The 21,752-nt window shown below is 39.0% G+C and overlaps 1 protein-coding gene across 1 annotated transcript in view; it reads right to left on the bottom strand.

The window, feature by feature from the left end:
• The window catches only part of LOC104513485 (DNA polymerase zeta catalytic subunit-like), a gene marked incomplete at its 5' end in the record, with an annotated part of 31,495 nt that extends 10,476 nt beyond the window's left edge, over positions 1-21,019 (bottom strand). Inside the window, 7 exons of the mRNA XM_010156849.1 lie at positions 2,069-2,210; positions 3,206-3,324; positions 3,950-4,068; positions 9,121-9,236; positions 16,641-16,752; positions 19,165-19,357; positions 20,894-21,019. Coding sequence (XP_010155151.1) covers positions 2,069-2,210; positions 3,206-3,324; positions 3,950-4,068; positions 9,121-9,236; positions 16,641-16,752; positions 19,165-19,357; positions 20,894-21,019 — 927 coding nt within the window. The remainder of the gene's footprint in view (positions 1-2,068; positions 2,211-3,205; positions 3,325-3,949; positions 4,069-9,120; positions 9,237-16,640; positions 16,753-19,164; positions 19,358-20,893) is intronic.
• Positions 21,020-21,752: the final 733 nt, after the last annotated feature.

Genomic DNA, 21,752 nt, shown 5'->3' with positions numbered 1-21,752 from the left:
ATCCCAAATGATCAAGGAACAATGCTATGCAACCTTAAGATCCTGTGCTTTGTTAGCAAGTGAATCGCTATTCAAAGCCCTCTGCCTGACACACTGTACGTTCAATCATTGTACTGAATGGGTTAGGTATAATTTCTTTAACTTTGATGTTATAAACGAACTTACAGAAGCAACTGCTTTAACAGGACCCTGCCACCTTATGCACACGTTGGGGTTTGAAAGTGTAGTTTTGCAGCAGCATGAACTGCTGCTGCCTTGCACTAACTTGTGTCCAGTGATGAGCTCAGATGTGTGATGAGGTGGTCAGGGACTGGACATGGCAAGAGCTAGGGTTTTTTTCCCAGCTTTCAGCAAGTTCTTCAGTCATCTGACTAATAATCAGTATGCCTATGACCATCTACTGATAGATTGGTTTAGCCTACTACAGAATATTCAAGATAGCTTAACAAAACCATTCTATGGTTCTATGAAAATAAAAGAAAAACACCTTAAAAAAAAGGTCTTGTAAAACCTATGAGCTACAAAAATATGGAAAAGGTAACTTAAAATATCTGAAACATTTTCTTTGCGCTATGCCGTTTTAATATCTTTTTCAGCTAAGGGGAAAAGGAGTATTTTCATAAAAAGGTAGTGATGATCCTTCTTGAGTGAAAAAAAAAAATAATCATTTGAGGTGACTGGGAGTTGTTTCAACAGCCATTTCTCTGATCCAGAAAGTTTCAATGGAAACAAAACATACGCGCACAGAAGGAAAGAGAAAAGAACAGTCAGATAGAAAATGCAGCATGTTTCGGTTGCACACTCCCACTCACAGCCGTTTGAGAAAATGATAGGCAGAACAGCCTTTGCGGGCTGCAATCACGACAGCTTAAGCAAATCTAAATTGGCAGTACGCCAGTCCCACCCTAACTGTGCATTTCTCTTTTCCTGCTCCAACAGCGGTACTTTTCTGGTAACAGGGATCAGGGAACCAACCTGGCAAATACCTAGCGAATGCCACCATGGTTCTGCGGCCAGGGCCGATGCTGCCCCCACCCCCAAATATAGGGGCAGTACCAGAAGCCCGACAAGAACCTGCGACTGGGTCAAGAGATGACACAGGCAACTGCAGTCAAAGGAAAAAAGAGGTGGCAACATTTTAAAATTGGGTTGAATTGTTAAGGAACTGCAGCTTCAGAAGCTCCCATTTCTAGTTGCCTTAAGACAATGATGGTCTGCTTAAGGCATTATTTTTTAAATTGTCTTTTTGTCCACAGAAGTTAGAAAAATAATGGGTCCTGGTCAGCTCAGCTAATTGTCTATGAGAAGAGAAAGCAGATATATGGCAGGAAAGAGTGATTATGGTAGGAGAGAAGATGAAGATGACAACAGAAGAGCAGACACACGTCTCGTTTCAGGTGCTGTTCAGGGCTCACGTGAAGCCGTGTAACAGTCCAGTTGGTCTGGTCACTCAGAACCTGGGCAAGGAAAGCCCTTGGTATTACTGGGGACTGCCAGGGTGTCTCCAGAGTGTAAATCTCGCTCTGTCCTGCTCCCTTTCCCTCTGATGCTAGTAGCAAAGTAACAGAACCACACACATCTTGCATGACACGTGTACTTAATAAAGGCAGAGCCCATCTTGTCTTGTCATCAAATCTCACCCAGAGGTCTGCTTCCCACAAATATCACCTAGAATATATTCAGTGCAGCTTTGTCTGCCCTGGAAGAAAAACATCCCACCTTTCTAAAACATGCTCAATTCTGTTTCTTAATGTTTTAAAACCCATTAATTTTCAAACTCATCTAAGGGTGAAAAACTCAAAGGGAAAACTCAGTGCTCTCAAAGTCAGAAGAAGAGACTCGCTGCCATGATTCCGTTTGGGGCACCATTTTTAATCCCTGGGTCAAACCACTCAATCCATTATTACTGCTTTTGAGTTGTCTTTCATTATGTTTCAGTTTCCCGTTAATGCAAAACAGTCTTCTGTGACCTTAGGAAAATACATACACTGACTGAAAAGATACTAACTACAACATTATGCAAAGATTATTTTGTTTTTGCAAAGCGTTAAGGAAAACTAGATATTACCTGGGAGCCTCTTGTTAATACATGCAAGAACTGAATGCCAAAAAGTCTCGCCATTTCACTTGTTCTGTCAATCAAATCCAGTTTGTCTAACAACTGCAGATTCCCACGGACACGGCTAACATAATGATCAACCATTTTCCATCTGTGAAAGTGAACACCTCGTTATAAACAATCAGGACAGTGCTGCTATTTCTACTGCGAAAAACATATTTTTATGATAGCCTGTTACAAACCAGCAAATAAATTTCCCCTAGGACATTTTCATGCAGCTCTCAAAAATGTGGCGCACGTAAACATACACTTACGCATTCTAAAGATATACACAGAATTGTGTTACAGCAAACTCCTGTTAAGGCATATCCCGATGACATCCTGTTTTCCTTACTGCCCTAGAGGATTACTGAAACAAAAACTTGAGTTTCTCTTCATCTGTTTACATGGGTTTTTTAAACCAAGTGGAATTTCATGGAAACATCCTTTTCTTGATTAAGATCACCTACCTCAGTTCAGCATAAATTCATAATTTCAGCACTAAACCAAGTTTCCATCTAGCTGAAAAGTATTTTAACTTTTACAGAAATTATATGTATGTCATGAACGACATTCAGATCAGTACTCAGTTTTATGAATTGTTGATGTCACACAATACCAAATGGAAGTGCGAAGCCCAGCGCGATGCATGTCATATAAAGGTATTTTTAAGCATCTGTAGTTAACTGTCTTAACATGTTAACACTGTTTTGTACTATTTTTAAGCCTAGCTTGGTTGACATGAACTGTGAAGTAAACTAGAAAGCTGACAGTTCATTAAAAGTCCTTCTGATGAATAGTATATACAAGTAAAGACCTTACAGAACTTCAAAATAGTACATCTATTAAGATATGTTGAAACTGTAACTGAAAATCTGTTTTGGTTTTGTGTACTTCAGCAGAAAAGATGAAATACTGAGGGTGTAACTACATAAGAGAACACCGCAGAACAGCAGAGTAAATAAGCTCATGTTGCTGCATATAGACTGTTCGAGTACCTGAGCCAACTGATTATTTCTTTCTGTGCTGACTTTAGCTTATACATCTCCTATGGGGAGAGAATCTGCCCTTAATAAGAACAAACAAAATGGACCAATATATCATTACCTGTAGACATCTGCCTTATTATCAAACCAGTCAGACAGAACTCGGAAAGTAAATAACGGAAAACGTTGATGAAGAACATGAAAGCCCACATTTTCAAAAGTGTAATTCATTAGATTCACCTAGAAAAACACAGAGGACGTGTTAACATGCATGATGTCTTTCATAGTCAAAGAAATCTCTAATTTTTAAAAACTGTAATGACTAAATTTATTAACTTACTATTAGAATTCTTTGCTATAAAGGTAAGCATTTATACTTAGAAGTCCCTAATTTTGAGTGTCTCTCATCAATTGAAAAGAATATGCAGAATTAAGTAGATCACAAAGATCAATTCTGAATTTGGTCAGAACATGATTTGTAAAAACTGAACCATTTGGGTATTAAATGCAAGGTCATAAAGAGCAAAACAATGAGTAAGTCTGACAGCTCAAAATAAGTTCAAGTATTTAATTTAGTAAAAGCACCGCAGATGGCTGAATCAGGTAAGTTGTTGTCATGGTTCAGACATAACAAACCCACAAAAAAGCGATAAGGAGTATCACTAGAAACATTACTGAAAGACTAGGGCTTCAGTATTTTACATTTCACTGATATGCAAAATCCATTCTCACAAAGTGGCAAGCTGCTGTATTTGAAAAGGTGTAAAATAAAAAACAAGTTACATAAGTTGCATGAAATTCTCAAAGTCTACAATAATTAAAAAACCCCAGTAATTCAAATACATCAACCTTTTAAAAACTTTACCTCATTTCTCATCATTCTCCAAATATTTAAGATAATACGCCCAACAATATTTATTTCACTCATTGTATCTGATCCATACTCATCCAGCTCAGCCGCAAACCTGTTCTCTTTCTTTTCATCTAAAGACATTAAAAGAGAATATATTTAGACAAGTTACAGGACAGTCAAGGCCAGATTAAGATCTCTCTTCCAATCTGAGCTCTCTAGAAAAATGCAAGTTCTTCATACAGACTGTTACTGACTGCACAGTATGCACACCAGTCTTATACACAATCTCTAAATAAAACTCTCCCGGGTTTTTCTGCTCTTGCACATCCCTCCAAGTTAACTCCTACTTTGGTTTCATCAAAATGTGTCCATAGGGAATATATTGGCCAAGCGATACTGAATGTTACTTGAGAGCTAGCTGAACACACATTAGTGCAAAACAAAGGGGGGATTTCTGTCCTAGTTTATAACTCAAGGTTTTACTTGTAATGGTCTTGCACAGTGGGGACTATGTCACGGGAGAGAAAACTTGGCGCCTCTCACACAGTAAAAGTAAACCCACCGCAGCAGGAGAAGGTAGACGCGAGTTCTGGGTAGCACATAGGAAGAGAGAAGGAAATAGGAAGGAACAAATGCAGAGGCAGAAGCAGCACTCTGAATCCTTCTGTAAGACAGCGGTGACTACAGTACAGGGAAGATAACCTCTTCTGCCATCCTTGATTTTTTTCACGCTTTGAAATACTATAACACAAGAGAAGGCATCCTTTCTGGTATAGGTTTCTTGAAACTGGCTTTTTTTCAGTCCACCTAAGGCTACAGTTTTGGTATTCTTCTTTCCTGAGTTTACACAGATGTTTTTGAGGATGTACAACACAATTTAAAATCCAATATGAAAACACACTGTATTTGATCCTCCAGTCTTGCTCCTACTTATTAGTTTAACAGAAGAGAAAGCACTCGGAGGCAATTTTCCCACACTTCTAAACCCATACCCATTTTTCAACTGTTGGGTGTGCACTGTGCCGCTACTCATTTACCAGATATCCCTGTACAGCCCCCTACCAATAAAAAGCAGAACATTTTGGACCGAAGCGTGTACACACAAAGCTTTGCAGTAGTGATCAGAACTGAGCAACTGGTTCCGCAGGCAGCCATGAAGCACACTGACCCATGAAGGCAGAAGTAAAGATTGCCTGAAATTCTGCAGAACTCCTGTGAATCAACGTAATTTTGTACGTTGATCTTTCAAATGTGTATCCCATCAATCAAAATATGGTTAAGGAAACCTATTTGTCAGTTACTGACGTCAATAAATCATAAAGCCTTGACAAAATTTAGCAGATCTGTCATACACTTTACCAAAACGCATACCATCTTTGTAACCTCCTTACTGTTTCGCATTTTTAAGGAGAGAAACCAGCAATTTCTCTTCTCGCGTTTGGATGAGAAAAAAGCCCCACAGGCAGCAACATCTTTTTCTTCTGCTTTTTTTCCTTTCCACATGCTGGGCCTCCTGTGAAAGTGAGGAACTTATATTTCCCCCCCCCCCAAATGTTTTTTACTGGAAGCAGAAACTTTCTGTTCTACTTTTCACAGTGTCCTCCTAGTTGTCTTTTGTCTTGCTTAGGAGATTCCCTATGTTTCTTAAGTTTGCTTCATGTCTTGCCAGTAAAGACAGGCGACTAAGTATACCATGGTCACAAAAGAGATCCACTGCCCCGATGAGCAAGAGACTCCACATGTGATGAGCATCACAAAATCAGAAAAAGCTATAATGCTCTACAACTGGTGTGGGAAATAACAACTGAACCATGTGAGCCTCTCTGGAAACAAAGATGTTAAGAAGCAGAAGTGGACATTCTTCCTATTTTTCAAGTGCATGAGATGAAACAAAAATAAGTCTCCTTTCATCCTCTGTTACCCAGTTCCTAACTTTCACCTGTGATGCAAAGGAGGAAACAGGAGGCCACAGTGCACACATGAAAATGCCACTACGCACAGGCACAGTACTCACTTCTCTTGTGGTGTGTCTTAATGACTTATGAATAGTTCACTTGTAAATGGCAGAGGCAGCACCAGACTCAGCCAATAAAGCAAAACCAGAGAGAAGTCCAGCTTTCTTTTTGTTAAGTTGAAATCACAGCAAAGGGAAGGAAAAGTACCTTCCATCTTTATTTCAATAGGAGGAAAGAGGAGCATACTGCTTGAAGAAGCACTTCCTGTTCTGAAAACACAGCATGTGGAGAAGGGAGGGAAATATGAAGCATAGGGGTTGGAAAAGCAAGAGGAACATAGATGGGGTCAAAACCATGGACAAGGAGGCCACAAAGCAACAGAGAACACAACACTTGTACGTCTATGGTTGTGCATGCAAGCCCACACTTATGGCATGACATTTTTGGGAGCAGCTCATCAGTGTGAACACTTCCTTATCTTTCTCCTGCAGTTCAGTCAAAAAAGAGTAATTACTTACCTTACAATAACAGTAGTTCTTAAGACACATTTTAAGCGTTATGTATTCCACTTCTGGGTGTGCATCTACCACCTGGCACAAGAACATCTGTACAATCGATACCAGTGCTGTGGAGATCAAGCCTATGTCCTGCACACCCACTCAAACTACGGCCAATGATGTTAGGGGCTACAACCCTGGTTTCCTTCACTAAAACCAAACCCCTGCTGTGTGGGACTTCATAGCTGTAGGGAAGGAAGCCCGACTGAAATACATAGGGACATCACCATGAAGAGCCATACATTTCCCAGAGGAGTAACTCTTCATCTCTGAGAAACTTTTCATATGTATTCCAATGTCAGTAACTTGAACAACAGTTTATGACGTGAGATGGGCACCATCGAGACGTTTGCTGATATAACTGTTGATTCTGCATCAACTACAGTACAGACATAACCTGTCCTGCAAGCCAAGAGCTATGACTCTGCCTTTGAGAGCAAAAGCAGCAACACATTAGTTACCTGCCCCAAACTGAAGAGACTTTTCAGCCATACTTCTACAGCAGAGCAGTAAACTGCTGTGATCCTAGGAGGTTTAAGAAACCTTTGACCGCAACACTTACCATGCCTCTTACCAAAGATACTGCAAATGTTGAAGTGTAAGGGGTTGAAAGTTTTTCTGAACATCTTTCAATACCTCTGAAGACCGTAACCGAGGCATTATTATTGCAACCAGTGTATCATCTAATTTTGAGCCATCAGGGGAATTTAATAACAAGGTTCATGCAATCAGTTATTATTCCTGGAAAACAAATTTGAGACCTTTGTGCTGAAGAAGGAAACTTGTGACCTTTGATGACCAATTCATATTTAAACTGTCCTGTGTTCCCATTTTCATACATTAGGTATTTAAAAATTCACCAAGGTCCAGTTGCCAACAACTTTCAACTGAAGATGCAAATTTGGTTGTATGTTTTCTTGTCCCTGGGAGGTCTCTGTAACCCAGACCTTTTCTAAACAGGTCACAGGTATCAAAAGCATCAAAAGACTGCACAAATATTCAAACCTCAGGGAAGGAGCGTGTGAACATAGCTCTTCTACATCATGCTCTCCTGGCCAGGCACAAAGGATGCCAACATAAAAGATGATACTGCGATGCTTGCTAAGCCCAAAGATGCAACTAGCCCAGTATCATGTTCTATCAAGTACCCAAAAGTAGATGATTCAAGAAAAGGGGAAGCAGCTGCTGATATTCTCTCTAGAACTCTCCCAGCTTCTAACAATTTGCAGCTTCCTGGGCTAGATGTTATTTTCACATATATAATAGTTCCCAATGGATTTTTCTTCCAAGAATTTATCTCCTCCTAAAGCAACATACACTTTAAGTGTTTGTACTATCCTGTGGCAAGGAACTCAAAGGTTCAACAACCCAGGGGTGAAAAATCAACTCCTGTTCTGTAGCTGCCATTTGCTAGCTTCATTTCATTGAAGTTCTTGCAATTCTCCTGGTTCTTGCATTGCAAAACGCCACAAACAACCGTGGTTATGTTATTATATTGGTTATAAATTTCCCTTTATAACCCTCAAGATTTCATAGGCTTCTACCTTCCTTACCCAGTTTTGTTTCTTCTGGAATCCTTATTAAATTACTAGACACATTTGGATTACCCTTCTCATTTTTACCAGTTCTCATCTATCCATTTTGATGGGGAAAAGGTTATGAAGAGGCTAAAACTGCAGTATTTGAGGTGCAAGCACACTACAGATTTTTACATTTACATTATTTTATCTTTTCCTTACTCTTTGCTTTTTCAACCATTACAGAGTAACAGGCTCAAGATTTTAATAGGACAATCACAGGAAAGCAATTCTTATTTCATGGCTATGTAGTTTCTATATAGATCTTTGGCAAAAGCCCTGACAAAAGCAGCTTTGTCAATTGTTTTGATTTTTAAAATCATACCTCCTTCATCCACATCTTAATGACTACAAAGAGCTGCAACAAATTTTTGAGACAGCTTTTAATTTTACAAAGTCATCTTGACTCTTCTCAGATGCAACACATTTATTTAGCTATTCACTAACCGCACTCCTCAGAACGATACCTTCTATTGCTCGGCTAAGTACAGACACTAGGCTTACCACTCGCCTGGATGATTCTCCCCAGGTTTTCAATGAAAACATCCCAAACAGATCTTTTTCTGAATGTTAGAGGAAAGCATCAGCACTTAGGCCAGTAAAATTTGCCCACAGCATAAGAACGGCTATTGAAAGCAAGGATTACAGAGCTGCTGACCAGGAGGAGTGCTGCTCAGGAACAACTTCATGTCCTCGCTTCCCAGGCAGAGAAACTGCAAGTAATGATTATGGCAGGAACCCTGCATGACATACACCTATGAGTGAAGACAAGAAGCAGCAAGAGGTTTGGCAGCAGAAGCACCTCCAAGAACTGAAAACTCAACACACACGACTACTGAAAACGAGTCTAGGTTCATGGACACAGGACACACCCAGAAGTGGAATACACAAGGAATTAAAAATTGAGAAAACACTGAACACCAGTATGTCATCAGTATTTCAATCTTTGTGTGTGTGATTATACCTATAACAGCACAACAGCAACAATAAAAAGGTCCATCTGAAGAAATACTCTGCATTTATTTTTTAAATTTATTCATAGATTTAAACTTGTTTCTATTGAAACTGAACTGAAACCCTATACAATAACTTACCTGGCACACGAGAAATCATCTGGCATAAATCAACATTTAGTGCAGCAGCCCTCTGTAAGAGATAACCCCAGGAATGCATCTGGACTTCATAACCTAACAAAATGTCTGGGTCATATCTAGAAAGGCAGGGGAAAGGAAAATGAGCTTCATATTACTTAAGAAAATATTTTCCATGAACAGAGTATAAACAGGATTTCATTCTAATCATGTTGAGTTTGAAAAATAAGCAGCCACAATGGGTTTCTATGAAAGCAGCATCTGGACGAGGAGACAATATTTAAAACAGACAGTCCTGTAGGATTTATTCTGTGTCTTCCTTGCCTGTGTGTCCCAGCTAAAGGCAGATGGGAAATCACTTTGAGGTAACCAACTACTCTGAGAATAGGTCCAGAAAAGCACCGCTCCATACATCTGCTACGGACTTGTGAAAAACAAAGGGAAAAGCATTTGAGTGTTCTTACCCAGCACGGCTACCGCTATTACAACTGGGGTTTTTGCACTAGCCCGCCAAAGTTGCAAATACCCCTGTTGCCACCTACTACTACCTGCGAAGGAATGGTTTTGATACAATTTTTGGCTAAAGCAGAAGATTCTAAATTAAATTTTTAATTTCTAGCATTCTAGAGAAAGTAAAAGAACTAGCACTTTGCATTTGGGGGGTAATTCACTATCTGTTGTTAATGTCAAACGAATGTTTCTTTGTTTTTGGAGACAGAAATGATCATCAGCATGGCAGTAGTAAATTTACTCATTTTAGAAGCCTATTCTACCAGTGGTATCAACCCAAGGCAACTTGGAACAATTTAAGGGCAAATGAATGAAGCTACCCTGCATCAGCATCGAAGAGCTATGACCACTTGCTGCGCCGCACAACAGACAACGACTGCCAATTCAGGTTCCAAAATGATTAATAGCTTCATGAAGGTTTTGAAATAAACACGAGTTATGTAATGGTTTCTGCAGTCATGGAATAAATGTTAATAAAATTAATGTATTTTCACATTAATCCTTGCAGCTAACTATCCTGGTCCTAGCATACTGCAAGCAACTGCTGATTATTTAAAATAAAGGAAGCAGTCATTTATGTTCATATTTGAAAACCGGTTTCACATAATTGAAAACGGAAAGTACTTGTAGATTTTATGCAGAGCAAGACGTTACGCAGATGGGTTCCATGACAGATGCAAACACGAATGAGAAACTTTTGAAGAACTGCTTATGTGGTACATAAAACAGTATTCATTACCTCCCTCACTTCCTATGTAATCAAATTTTAGTTGGCTACTACATTACTCCTGAAATATTCCTATTTGTGCTGCAACTGAATACAACATTTCATCCATTCTTGAGTTAATCTTACTATTCTCCTATAAGCTAAGGAATAAAAGAACCTCTGTAAACCAACCACTTGCATATAATCTCCAGAACTGTTTCTTTAGTATCCTTCAGATGGGAAGATGTTTTACAGGACAAGACATAAAACCACTTTATGATGTTTTCAGATGCATACATTTGCTTACATAAATAAATTTTATCCAACGTAAATATTACACATTTTAACACAATTTAATGTAAATTCACACTTAGATTGGAAAGCTTATCACTCAAAAGATTAAAAAAATCAGGGTGCTAGTTTTGAACTCAGTCTTGCTTGTACCGGGCATTAGGGTTTGCTTATAATGGCACTTGACTGAGTCACAGGGTATCACTTTACAGTGCATTACTTACTCTGCTTTTCCTTCCTGACTAGACCCTGCACATGCAGTAAGGGGAGGGTCTCATTTCAACTAATTTTGGCATCTCAAGTTTTCTAAGACGGTCTCTTTATTGTCATTGGAGGGAAAAAAAAAAAAAAAGGCCTCTTCGGGTGAACTATTTCTTATATTTTAGCCACCTCTTGCAGAATGAGATCCTGTTCTTTCTGTTTCACATACACGGTGATGAGGGCAGCTACTTAGACACTGACAATGAAATATAGATGTCTAAGTTTCAGTCAGACAATTCTCACATAAAGCTATCTACATGGAAAATCAAGGTGGAGTAGCTAGAAAACAGTGAATTCAAACCTTACTGTAAATTCCCTGTAAACACAGTCCCTTGGTCTCAGTTTCCCATATTTAAAACTTGAATCCTTCTGAAAGTGATATCCTTCTGAAAGCCATGAAAAAGTGAACACACTGCCAGCAACTGAGTTACTTAAATACTGCAGTAAGTTACACATGTGTATTTTGTATGTGTATCTGCGTGCACATACACTGTGAATGCATAAAGGACTATAGTTAGAATTAACAAATTATGGATGCTTAGGTATTTCCTCAACTTTACAATCAAAGCAATTTTTGGTTAAGTGTATCTCTGAATTATCTTTGAAGGGAAATTATATTCAAGCAGAACTTCTCTCTACTGAACTACACTTGGGACCCCAAACTCCCGCACGGCGGTATGCACAAGGCTACCTTATGCAACAGGATTAACAGACCTATCAGATTTCTTGCACCTAACGTGAATCTCTGCTGTTTCTTCCTTTTTATTTACTCGCTGAACAACTCAGTCTCAATTTATGCAGCAGAAGTGACCTCTCCTGCAGCCCAATCCCATGCACCAGCCGTACCAATGGGCCCACCTGTCATTTGTTGTGACCTCCTGCGGTATCCTTTTTGCTAGTAGAGAAAAGAAGCCTGGAGCTAACAGATGACATTATTCCAAATGGGAAAATGAACAGGTAAACCCACGGATTAGCTGATGTGAGCTCAGGTCTGTCTCTCTCTCGCTTTCTCTCTCCCCTTTTCATGTGGTACAACAAAGACGACAGGCTGTGTGCTAAGGAGAGGACAAGTTTTATATTTTTCATCCTTCCTTCTCACGTTTTTACTGTATACTATCCAGTTGGTCTTCATCATCAGTTCAAGCTGTTTTATTAACAGAAATTGTAATGAGACCAACTTTTACACCTGCAAGAAACTAATAAGTTGACATACTGATATTTGAAAGCTGCTGGCTAGGACTAACACAACAGGAGTAAGAGGTGTGCCTGCCAACATAGTGCTCTTTTGTGAAAAGGATGGGCACTGACACTGCTTTGCATGCTGTTGCCAGTCTCTCTGCAAAGATGAAAAGCAGCATTTATACTGGCAGGATTTAAAGACGACAGCATTAGCATTCAACTCATACATGCTGCAGAGAGAAGAAATGTGATTATTTTCCTTCCTAGCTCAGTCGTATGTGCTGTTATGCCAGCTCTTCCTCTTTCTCACTTGATAATTTCGTGAATGAACACTAAAGCTCCCAGTTATGTCTTCCCTTCTATTATGTGTCTGGTTTTCCTGACTGCTATTTTTCTTCCAGCTAAAACTAAGAGAAAAATGGGAAAAAATTAGGCCAGACCTATGATACAGACAAAAGCAGTAACTGCATGGCAGCAGAATGCTTGGTGACTCAAATACATAACTGAAATCTCTGCAAATGCTTTTCCAGTTGGCTTTGGACAATAAAAATCCATAAAGTTGATTCAGGACATTACGTAAAGATTTCTACAGGAAAATGCCACAGAAGATGATACTGGCCTGGGAAAAGAAGGCTGGATTAACACATCTCTATTTTAAAAAGAAAATGTTGCTAGAGCATTTACAGAAGAACAAATACAATGCATTGTATCCAATACAAAAAATTGATTATCATCACGCTTTACAAGAAAAACATTATACAAAGTATTTAAATGTTAAGTATTAACAAGTAATTAAATTACAAACGTTTTATCCCCAAAATCTTTAAGAGAAATCTTACAACTTTACACCGTTTCTGTACTTGCATCAGAAACTACTTCCATGTTGACAAAGAGTCGCCGGTGGCTGGTGAGTCTCAAGTAGCAGCGAATCTACTACTTTATTTCAAGCTTGTCCTGTTTCCACAACCTCTACGTGACACAGAGATGGGGACTGTGCATTCCCACATGAATTCCCCAGATTGTGCTCTTCTCATGTCTGCAGGACGAGCCCTTTTCTGCTACCTGGTAGTAACTGCACTTACAGAAGAGTGGCACAATTTGCCTTAAAAGTGTAGGAGAGGCCGAGACATTTAATTTCTCTTTCATGGGAATCCACTGCTCCATCAGGCTTGGACATCTCTAGTTTTCCCGCGTTTTTTAAATCTCCAAGACAAACATTCCTGTAGTGTTCCCTTCCCCCTCCTTAAACTGCCAGCTTTCCTGCGTTTTGTACTGCCTGGTTTATGGAGCTATGTGAATGTGTTCACTTTGTTTCCTGCCTTTAGGTTCAGACAGAGAACTGGTTCTATTCCACTTCTGCAAGCAGACAAATTGTTCCAATTTTTCTCCCAACTCACTGCAGCTGACACCTTACAATCAAGAGAGGGTGTATTCAAGAAAGCTGTTCAGGCAGCATGACCGAATCCTTTAGCACAGCAATATAGTTACAGGTTCCATCTCAAGAAAGAAAGAAAAAAATTAATTTCTTCTATGACAACTCCAAAGAGCCTACAACTTGGTTCTCTGTGCTTGTAGATCATCCACACTGGCTGCACAGGATGGGAAGGAAGTTGTTTCTCAGCTGCTTTATGCCGGTTTTGAGCTGAAGTCCTATTTTTTTGCTTACAGCCAGAGGACAGCTTATGAAAGAAGGGAAAACTTGACTTATGTAGGTGAAGCTTCCTCTCCAACTCTAAGACAGTTGTCAGGGTACGAAGAACCACTTAAATTATACTTTTCTTTGTTGCAAATCCATGTTGTTTATTCTTCCTTGCCTCCTCCAAACCCACCTATGTGGCTCTTCCTTTCAAACTGTTCCCTGCCTCTCAACTCTCAAGCAGCTCAGTATTTCAAAATACCTTGGGAACAACTCTTCAGTGACAAAAGGCTAGTGGTGGAGCCGAAAAATAAACCGCCAGCAAGCATTACAACCACACGAATTAATCACACTCTGCTTCAGCATCTGTATCCCTCGGTATCAGCCAGCACGTTATAAAGACTATTTGCGCAGACACTCTGGGTCATTTGTTCGAAGACAAAACCCTTGCAGATTTCTGATGGAAAAAGAGACTGATGAACTAAGAGTATTGCAGCATTTCCCTCACCATGTGCTGGGAACAGTGGTCAAGAATTCTGTACTGTGCTTTTGCAGAGTTTACATCTATTGACAAGAAGTGACAGACTCAACCATTTCTTCTTATTCTCAATAGCCAGAACAGAATGAAAACAAAAGGTCTAAACAGAGAAGCAGAAGGCTGGAACTTGAAACAAATGAGTATGTTCCACAATTTCACATATATGAAATAAGAGCAACAATTAGTCCAACTACTAAGAGTATGACTAGAAATGGGAACAAGAATTCTTCGATTGAACTGCTTAAGAATTTCTCCCACAGTTCTCTGTCCAGTGCACCAACAAGCTGATAAAAGTCTGTTCCTGGTATGGACAATCAACACTGAATATATATTCTATCATTCACTGTGCCAGGAATCTGGAATTTCTCTCTTCCACCCTTCCCTCCAACAGCCAAAGAGGCCAAGAACATGAACCTAAAGTAAGCTGTAGCCATGCTGGGCATGTGATTTGGCCACAAGAACTTACTATGTTCTAGTCCGATGCATACATCCGCATGTAAGATACTGATATGGTCCTCTGCTGATAAATTAAGGTGATTTTGAGTTTCACTCCATGAACCCCAACTGCTAATGCTCCTTAAACATGGCCTGATCGTTTTCTTTCTTACCTACCAGACCTACTATGAAGTGCACCTACCGGAACAACTAGAATACCTAGCTTGTGCTGGAAAAAATAACACTAAAAACAGGAAGATTGTCATCAAAATAATTCCTGATGCAGAAAGTTTTCATTAAAGCTGCTGGCTTATTTATTTCCCACTGAGGAAGACTTTTGAAGTCCACTACTTTTTAATCATGTCATTTTACCATACTTCTTCCTTAAGTTAAGGCTCCTCGGGGCCTAGAAACTTCTTTTGTGCTTAAAAAAATATAAAAGACTTACTCCAGCAAAATTTCTTTTTCTCTTTTGCCTAGGCTACAGAAAATAAAGGGGGAAAAGAGCAGCAAACTGTAGATGTGGTCCAAGTGTTTAAAACGTATTTGTTGAGAATTTAGAATAGTCTGATTCCTTAGGTGATACTGCAGAGAGGAGGGAGGGAAGTAGACCAAGACGACGACAGCAGTCTGCCTCTCCATTAATAAACCAAATCTTTCATCTTCCAGATATACAAGTTAGCTGTCGCAATATTTGAAGACAGTTGCTGAATCAAAAAGGCATGCTAGCACAGTGTTGACAGAGAAGTTCTCTTACAAAGAGATTTCTCAGTCAGCAACCAGGTGATTGGTACATTCCGTCTTGAAGTACTACAGAAGTCGCGTGCTTTTTTTCATTCCATAATGCCTTCAATATGTACAGATGTCGACTACTTCTGTTCTTCAGCGCTAAGTATATATTCTAACTGCTGAGTTCTCTCTCCCCTACTCTTTATGTACTGTCACTTTTTAAACTTCCACACAACTGGTGGAGAATTCTTTGTTTACTGGCAGCTTCTCAGTAATTTGCCTAAGTTTGATGGAGCACTAGATTTCCAAGAAAGAGAAAAATAAAATTATGTTCCTTACCTGAATTTTGTCTTCTCTGAACAGGGATCTGCTGCTCTGTCAGGACCCACCCTGTGTTGGTTGCATTCAGCAACTCTTTTTGTATTCTGGCTTCACGGGGTTGGTCAATGTCTTTCTCATCAGAGGTTTTCTGGTTGGAGAGAGAAAGAATTGCAAATGTACTCTGCCTAGTACACATTTTTTTTCTTGTGCCTCTACTCCAGCACGGTGACTCATAGTTTAAATCTGTTTATTTTTCCTTGTGATTTTACAGCTTTGCACCTCTGACAGTAGGGCCTGGAGAGACGTCTGCGGCTCCACCTACTCACCAGCCGCGAGGGCTACCAAGCAGACTTCACAGACTTCGTGGAGATGGAGAAAACCAGCAGTTTTCAAGTCTGATGGAGCAGGGGATTTCCATTCAGAGAAGACAAAACTAATGAAGGAAACTGATTTTTTTATCTAGTGGTTATTTTAATCTGTCCATAGCAGTTTCAGTATCACGTAGGGTTTTTTCCTGTCTTGCCTCAGAGTGCCTAGAAAAATTCTTCTAATCTGAAGGATTTTCTATAGCATTCAGCACTGTTAATATCTACTATTCTGAGTTTCAGAGAGAGATGTGTAATGAGTTCTGGGATTAACAGGAAAGGTTGTATGTTAAAGATGATTACTTATGTGGCTGATTAGTTTCAAGGCTGTAACTCAGCTGGTTAAGAGGATCTGAGTGTTCTTGCTGTCAGAAAAGGAAAAGCAAAAAGTATTTTTATTCGAAAGACCACCATGCTTGTCCACTCTAGAAATAAACCTTTGAGAGAAATAACAACAAAAAAATCAGTATTTGAGAGACTGGCAAGGGTTGAAGGAACTAAATCTGCGGTACCAAGCCTGAAAAATAAAAGCAGAACGTACAGATATGCTACCTTTTTACAATATTCACTACTTCCTGGAAAAGAGTTCTTTCATCAGTAGCGTAACTGACTTGTAGTCCTGTAACTCCAGATCTTGTGAGCAAGGGGGCCTGGTCTCTGCTCCCTAGAAAATATGGTAAAAAAAAAAAATCTTAATTACAATTTAGAAGGAATTACATGACTTCGATCAATAATATTGCATTAGAATAAAACATACAACTGAAAAAAGTACAGAATACAACCTATTTTTATCATTAACACTAAATATTATCAGAATTAATTCCATGGATTTATTTTGTTCTTCTTGGGTGGAAGAGTTTGTTCTTTTCGCTTTGTAAAATTCTACCACAGTGGTAATCTTGCACAAATTCTCAGATATAAATAAATTTGATTCAAGAGAAATTTTGCCATTTTACATGTACAAGAGTCCAGCTATTAGAAAATAATTTTTAGTAAGAAATTAAAGGACCAAAGGACAGCTCACACAGTGTTTTCATGCAAAATATGTATTTCAATTGCTAGCTTAGAGTAGTAGTTTGCAAGAATGCAAATGCTACATAACACAGTACAGGGGTTTTCTTTTGAGTACACTTCTAAAAAACCACTAAGTTACTAGTAGAAAAACAGGAGCAACTGCTCACTTAGTGCACATTAGGAGTGCCTACATTGATAATGTGTGAATAATAGCCAAATTCATATGCGTGCAGGAACTCAGCATTTGCCTTCTGTACAAAAAAACCCTCTTTGAATGAATAACATGCAACACACACTCTGTCTTTTCATTTTCTTTTACAACAGATAGTAATATCTCTAATTATGGCAACAATCTGGAGATTTTAAAAGGCATTCTACTTTGACAAATTGTTAAAAGCTTGAGAATTAAATAAGTGTGCTTTTGGAAATAAATGTTAAAATGAGTACCGTAACTTAGAAAGCAACAGTAATATTAAAGGGAATAAAAAGGTGTATCTCAGTGTCAAGTCACTCCACAGGGAGCTCAAAAAGTTCTAACCAAGAAAATATTGACAGGACACATCAATTAAAGCAAGGAATGTCACAATAACATTTAAACATATCATTTTATTTATCTAACAAAACCAGATCAGAACCTTTGGTTTTTCACAATATTGTTGGACCTCTTTACAGAGAGCTTTTTCCTGATAATTCATCAGTGGCACACACCTAGGGAGGCATAGTGGCTATACTGTGGAAAACCTCACTTTGTAAGGTAATGGGAGATCATTTTTTAAAAGATAGTAACAAGCATATAATACCAGAATAAACTTCACTGAGAATAATAAGAACTTAGCTTAACATGATATAATATCTACAGAACTTTGAAAAATAAACTGGTAAAAGAAGGAGCTGTTGCCTTAATAATAAATTTACTTCTGGTAGTTTTTTGTCCACACTTAAGTTTTAGACAGTATTTTGTGGTTTAATACACATTCACAATGCCAAAGAAACCCTGAAAGAAAGAGGACTTTTATTTGGTGGGTTTTTGTTTGGTTGGTTGTTTGCTTTTTCTTTTTTTTACTAGCCTAAACCAGTGGTACTCAACCTTTAACAGCTGGAGAGCCACTTCTTTATTAAATGGAGTTGTAGAGCACCATAAAAATTAAGTAGCAACTGTGATTTTTTTTTTTTCCCATCATGACACTTCAATGTGTGATGATGCTGCCTCAACATCATCACATATTGATACATCACGACATGACACATCAGCATCCTCTCTCCCAGCAGCATTCTGTGTTCAACCCCTTCTGGCTGCTAAGAAGGAGTGGGGTGGAGGGGTGGAAGGGGCAAAAGGGCAAGTTTTTCCCCATTCTGCCCCACGGCTGCTGGGTGGGAGGTGATCTCTACTCTTACCTGTGGGGGGATCCCAGCAGCTCCTTTTCTTTCCCCCTATGGGAGGGGGAACTTCAGCGACTCCCACACTGCTGGTCCATTTGCTCAGTGCTCCCCGCGCTGCCTGATAGAGTGGAGCGCCGATCAGACGCCTACATTGCGAGAGCCGCCTGTAGGGCCATGAAGAGCCACATCCGGCTCTAGAGCCACAGGTTGAGTATCACTGGTCTAAACAAAGCCAAAAAGGTACAATAGAATAAGGGCCCCTGTTTAGATCCTCAAAGGATCAGATAAAACCACAAAAATAACCCTTAAGTAAAATATAAAACATACTGTCTTGCTTTTAACATTTTCCACTTGTAGCTATCCAGCAACTCAAGTAGGAAACTAAAGGCAGGTTTTCCTCTTTATACTTTGAGAACACTGCAGGAGCTTGTCCACAAGGACACAAACACAGCTCTTTTGCACATACGTATGTTATTAGTGGTTTACAGCCCATGCAAGAGTTCTTTGGAAGATATAAGCAGGAAAACTCTATGTTTAATATGGCCATTCATCCAACAGTCAACAAGACAAAATTAAATGAGCTAAATAGTAATATAGATACTCGATTATATTTTGCTTGCTACTGTTTGATTACTATGAAATAAGCATTTTTGTAAAATACGTTAAGAAAAAAAATAGGAACCTTGGCTTGAGAGCATCCTGTCTCTATCAATCACTATAGCGCCAGTGACTTCTTTTTTATCAGTATTTGGCAGTGCTGTGTCTGACGAGATGCAATAGAATAAAGCACAGATGGGATCAAACTCTGGGTCTGGTTCCAAATCTCGTCTGGTCCGAGCATGTAATTCCATACTGATGAGGGTAAGGTGTTGGACCTACCAGCAAATAAATACAGTAAGTTAGTATGTTTTGGAGCTTTCTTCAAAAAAATTCAGATGAGATTATTAGTGCAAATGAACTCACTGCAGACATTCATATGGTCATATTATACTGGAACTAAGAGGTCACACCTGAAAATTAACAGAAGTGTTTAAGCATGCATCTCTGGATCTCACTTTTGTGTAAAAAGCATTTTCTTACCAAAAAAAAAAAATCAATCACTTAATACATTTTTATACACAATTATTAAAATTCAATGTTTGTTTCTGAGTACTATCTTCTTCTACCAAAAGCAGATAATACAAACAGAAAGAAATGCTCCACTTCAACACTTGCAAATTCCTGTAACATTTTCACACAGCTTTGCATATTGAGCTGAATGAAGTTTCTGGACTGCTCAAGAACAAAGAATCACTGTTGGTCTTTATTTTCCTTTCCCTCCCTCACCCAAGTCACGCGAACAAGCACGAAGACTAAGTCACTTACAGGAATATATGGACAATATCTAACTTTCCCTTCACTTGCATTAATGAAGTGCCACAGCATTTTGCAGAAGTTTGCATTAAGAAAACGCTACTCCTTATACACTGTAGGGTTTTGGCTCTGCAATAAATACTGCAGCATTGAGTACTGTTTCAATGCTATGTTGTTGCTCTGTTGTCTTGCATAATACAGTTGATACTGTAGAGTAATGGGCAAATTGGAGGGATTACAAGGGAGAAGTTACAAATATTTATGAGTATGTAAGCTGCCCCGGGGGCAGCCTGATTTTCTCTAAATTTGCATCCTACATCACTACAGCCATCGGTGAAATGAAATTTTACTATGAAGCTCTATCTTCATTCCCCGCAAAATCATTTTCTTGCAGCTTCTCACATGCCATCTACTCCGCTGTCTCCCCATGTAGTCTGTAAATTGGTCAACAGCTAATTCCAAGCCACGGATGTGGCGACTATCTGGGTGCACGCACATGCTGGCTGGACAGCCAGCAGCCAAACACAGCAGTACTGTATTCACACTGCATCCCTTTCTCCAGCGCCAATTTTGATCTCTCTTCCCAGACCAACCACTGATGTACATGACATATGTAGAGACACTCTAAAATGGGTACTGCTCTGTTAAATGCAGCAGAAACTGGCCAACAAGTTCAGAAGGTAAAAAGTAGCAGGGCCTGACTGAATGACACCACATGCCTTGTTTCTTAAGGATACTATCCGTGAAAGTTAAGGTCAACTAGTTTTTCTGGTAATGTTCTTATACAACACTTACTATTTCTTCCTTCTGATCTATCTCTTCTTTTCATCTTTTTTTTTAAAGAGGGTTTACCACCTTCTCAACATAAACACTTTGAAATTTAGTTCAATACTATTACATAAAGGCACTTGGAGGTCAAGCTGAAACTAGCAGAGGAACTACTTAAAAATAATCAGTGTGCGATGTCTACGGCCTTAACTCAGGCTTTTAAATTCTGCCATTATAAAACTCATCTGATAAACTACCATTTTATAAAATAAAATGTAACAGTACGTTACCTCATGTAAAGATTTTGCTTCCTGAAGGTTTTCCACACTCACTTTAAAACCGTAAGTGTTATTTAAAGATGGTCCTTCAATCTGAGAAGTGTCTTTCTTTGGAGCACCAAGGGCAGCAAATTGATTCTTATTGAAGAAGGAAGAAAAAAAAAACAGCATATGATATTGAAAAGGTTGGTAAATCCATATGCAATACTAAATACGAATTTATGAATGAAAATGCAAATACTACACTACAATTACTGAATCTCCTCATGTCATTTTCAACAGGAGAACAACAGTTGTATCTTTCTGCCTTTTAGGAATAATTTTAATAAAACCTAATAGTAAAGCAAGAGGCTGTTTGAAATACTTTACAACAGCGCAAAACCAAAAAACCCCATAAAACAACAACAAGAAAAAAACCCAACCACCCCACAAAACCCCACCCACACATACTGGCTTGCTTAGAAGACTGAGGACAGAAGAACCAGTAAATCTATTCTCTCTGGAGCCACAATTCAAACACCTCTGAGTCACCACTTTTTAAGGCACTGAATTAAGGGTAGATTTAAGTACCCACTTGAACTAGGTGAATACCAGTTTGTTGAGGATGGAAGACAAGACTATTGGGTCATTTCGGTTATGCACCCAGCCCACCCTTCTGTTTCCTACATAGGGAGCGTAAGCACTGTTTAGGGAGAAAACGTGCGAGTCCGATCATTTTATGCGATCCATTCCCTTTCTACCCTGTCAGCAGACCAGGGCCATTCACTACCTACACTGCTTTCAGAGAATGCTTAGAACGTTGTCTGAAAACTAATACATGCACAGACACATAAATATACACGTATAATATATATATATTTACACATATATA

This window comes from Eurypyga helias, unplaced genomic scaffold, assembly GCF_000690775.1.
Source record: "Eurypyga helias isolate BGI_N326 unplaced genomic scaffold, ASM69077v1 scaffold42378, whole genome shotgun sequence".
Taxonomy (NCBI): Eukaryota; Metazoa; Chordata; class Aves; order Eurypygiformes; family Eurypygidae; genus Eurypyga; species Eurypyga helias.
The sequence above is the reverse complement of the archived record's forward strand: the minus strand, read 5'-3'. Positions and strand labels throughout refer to the sequence as shown.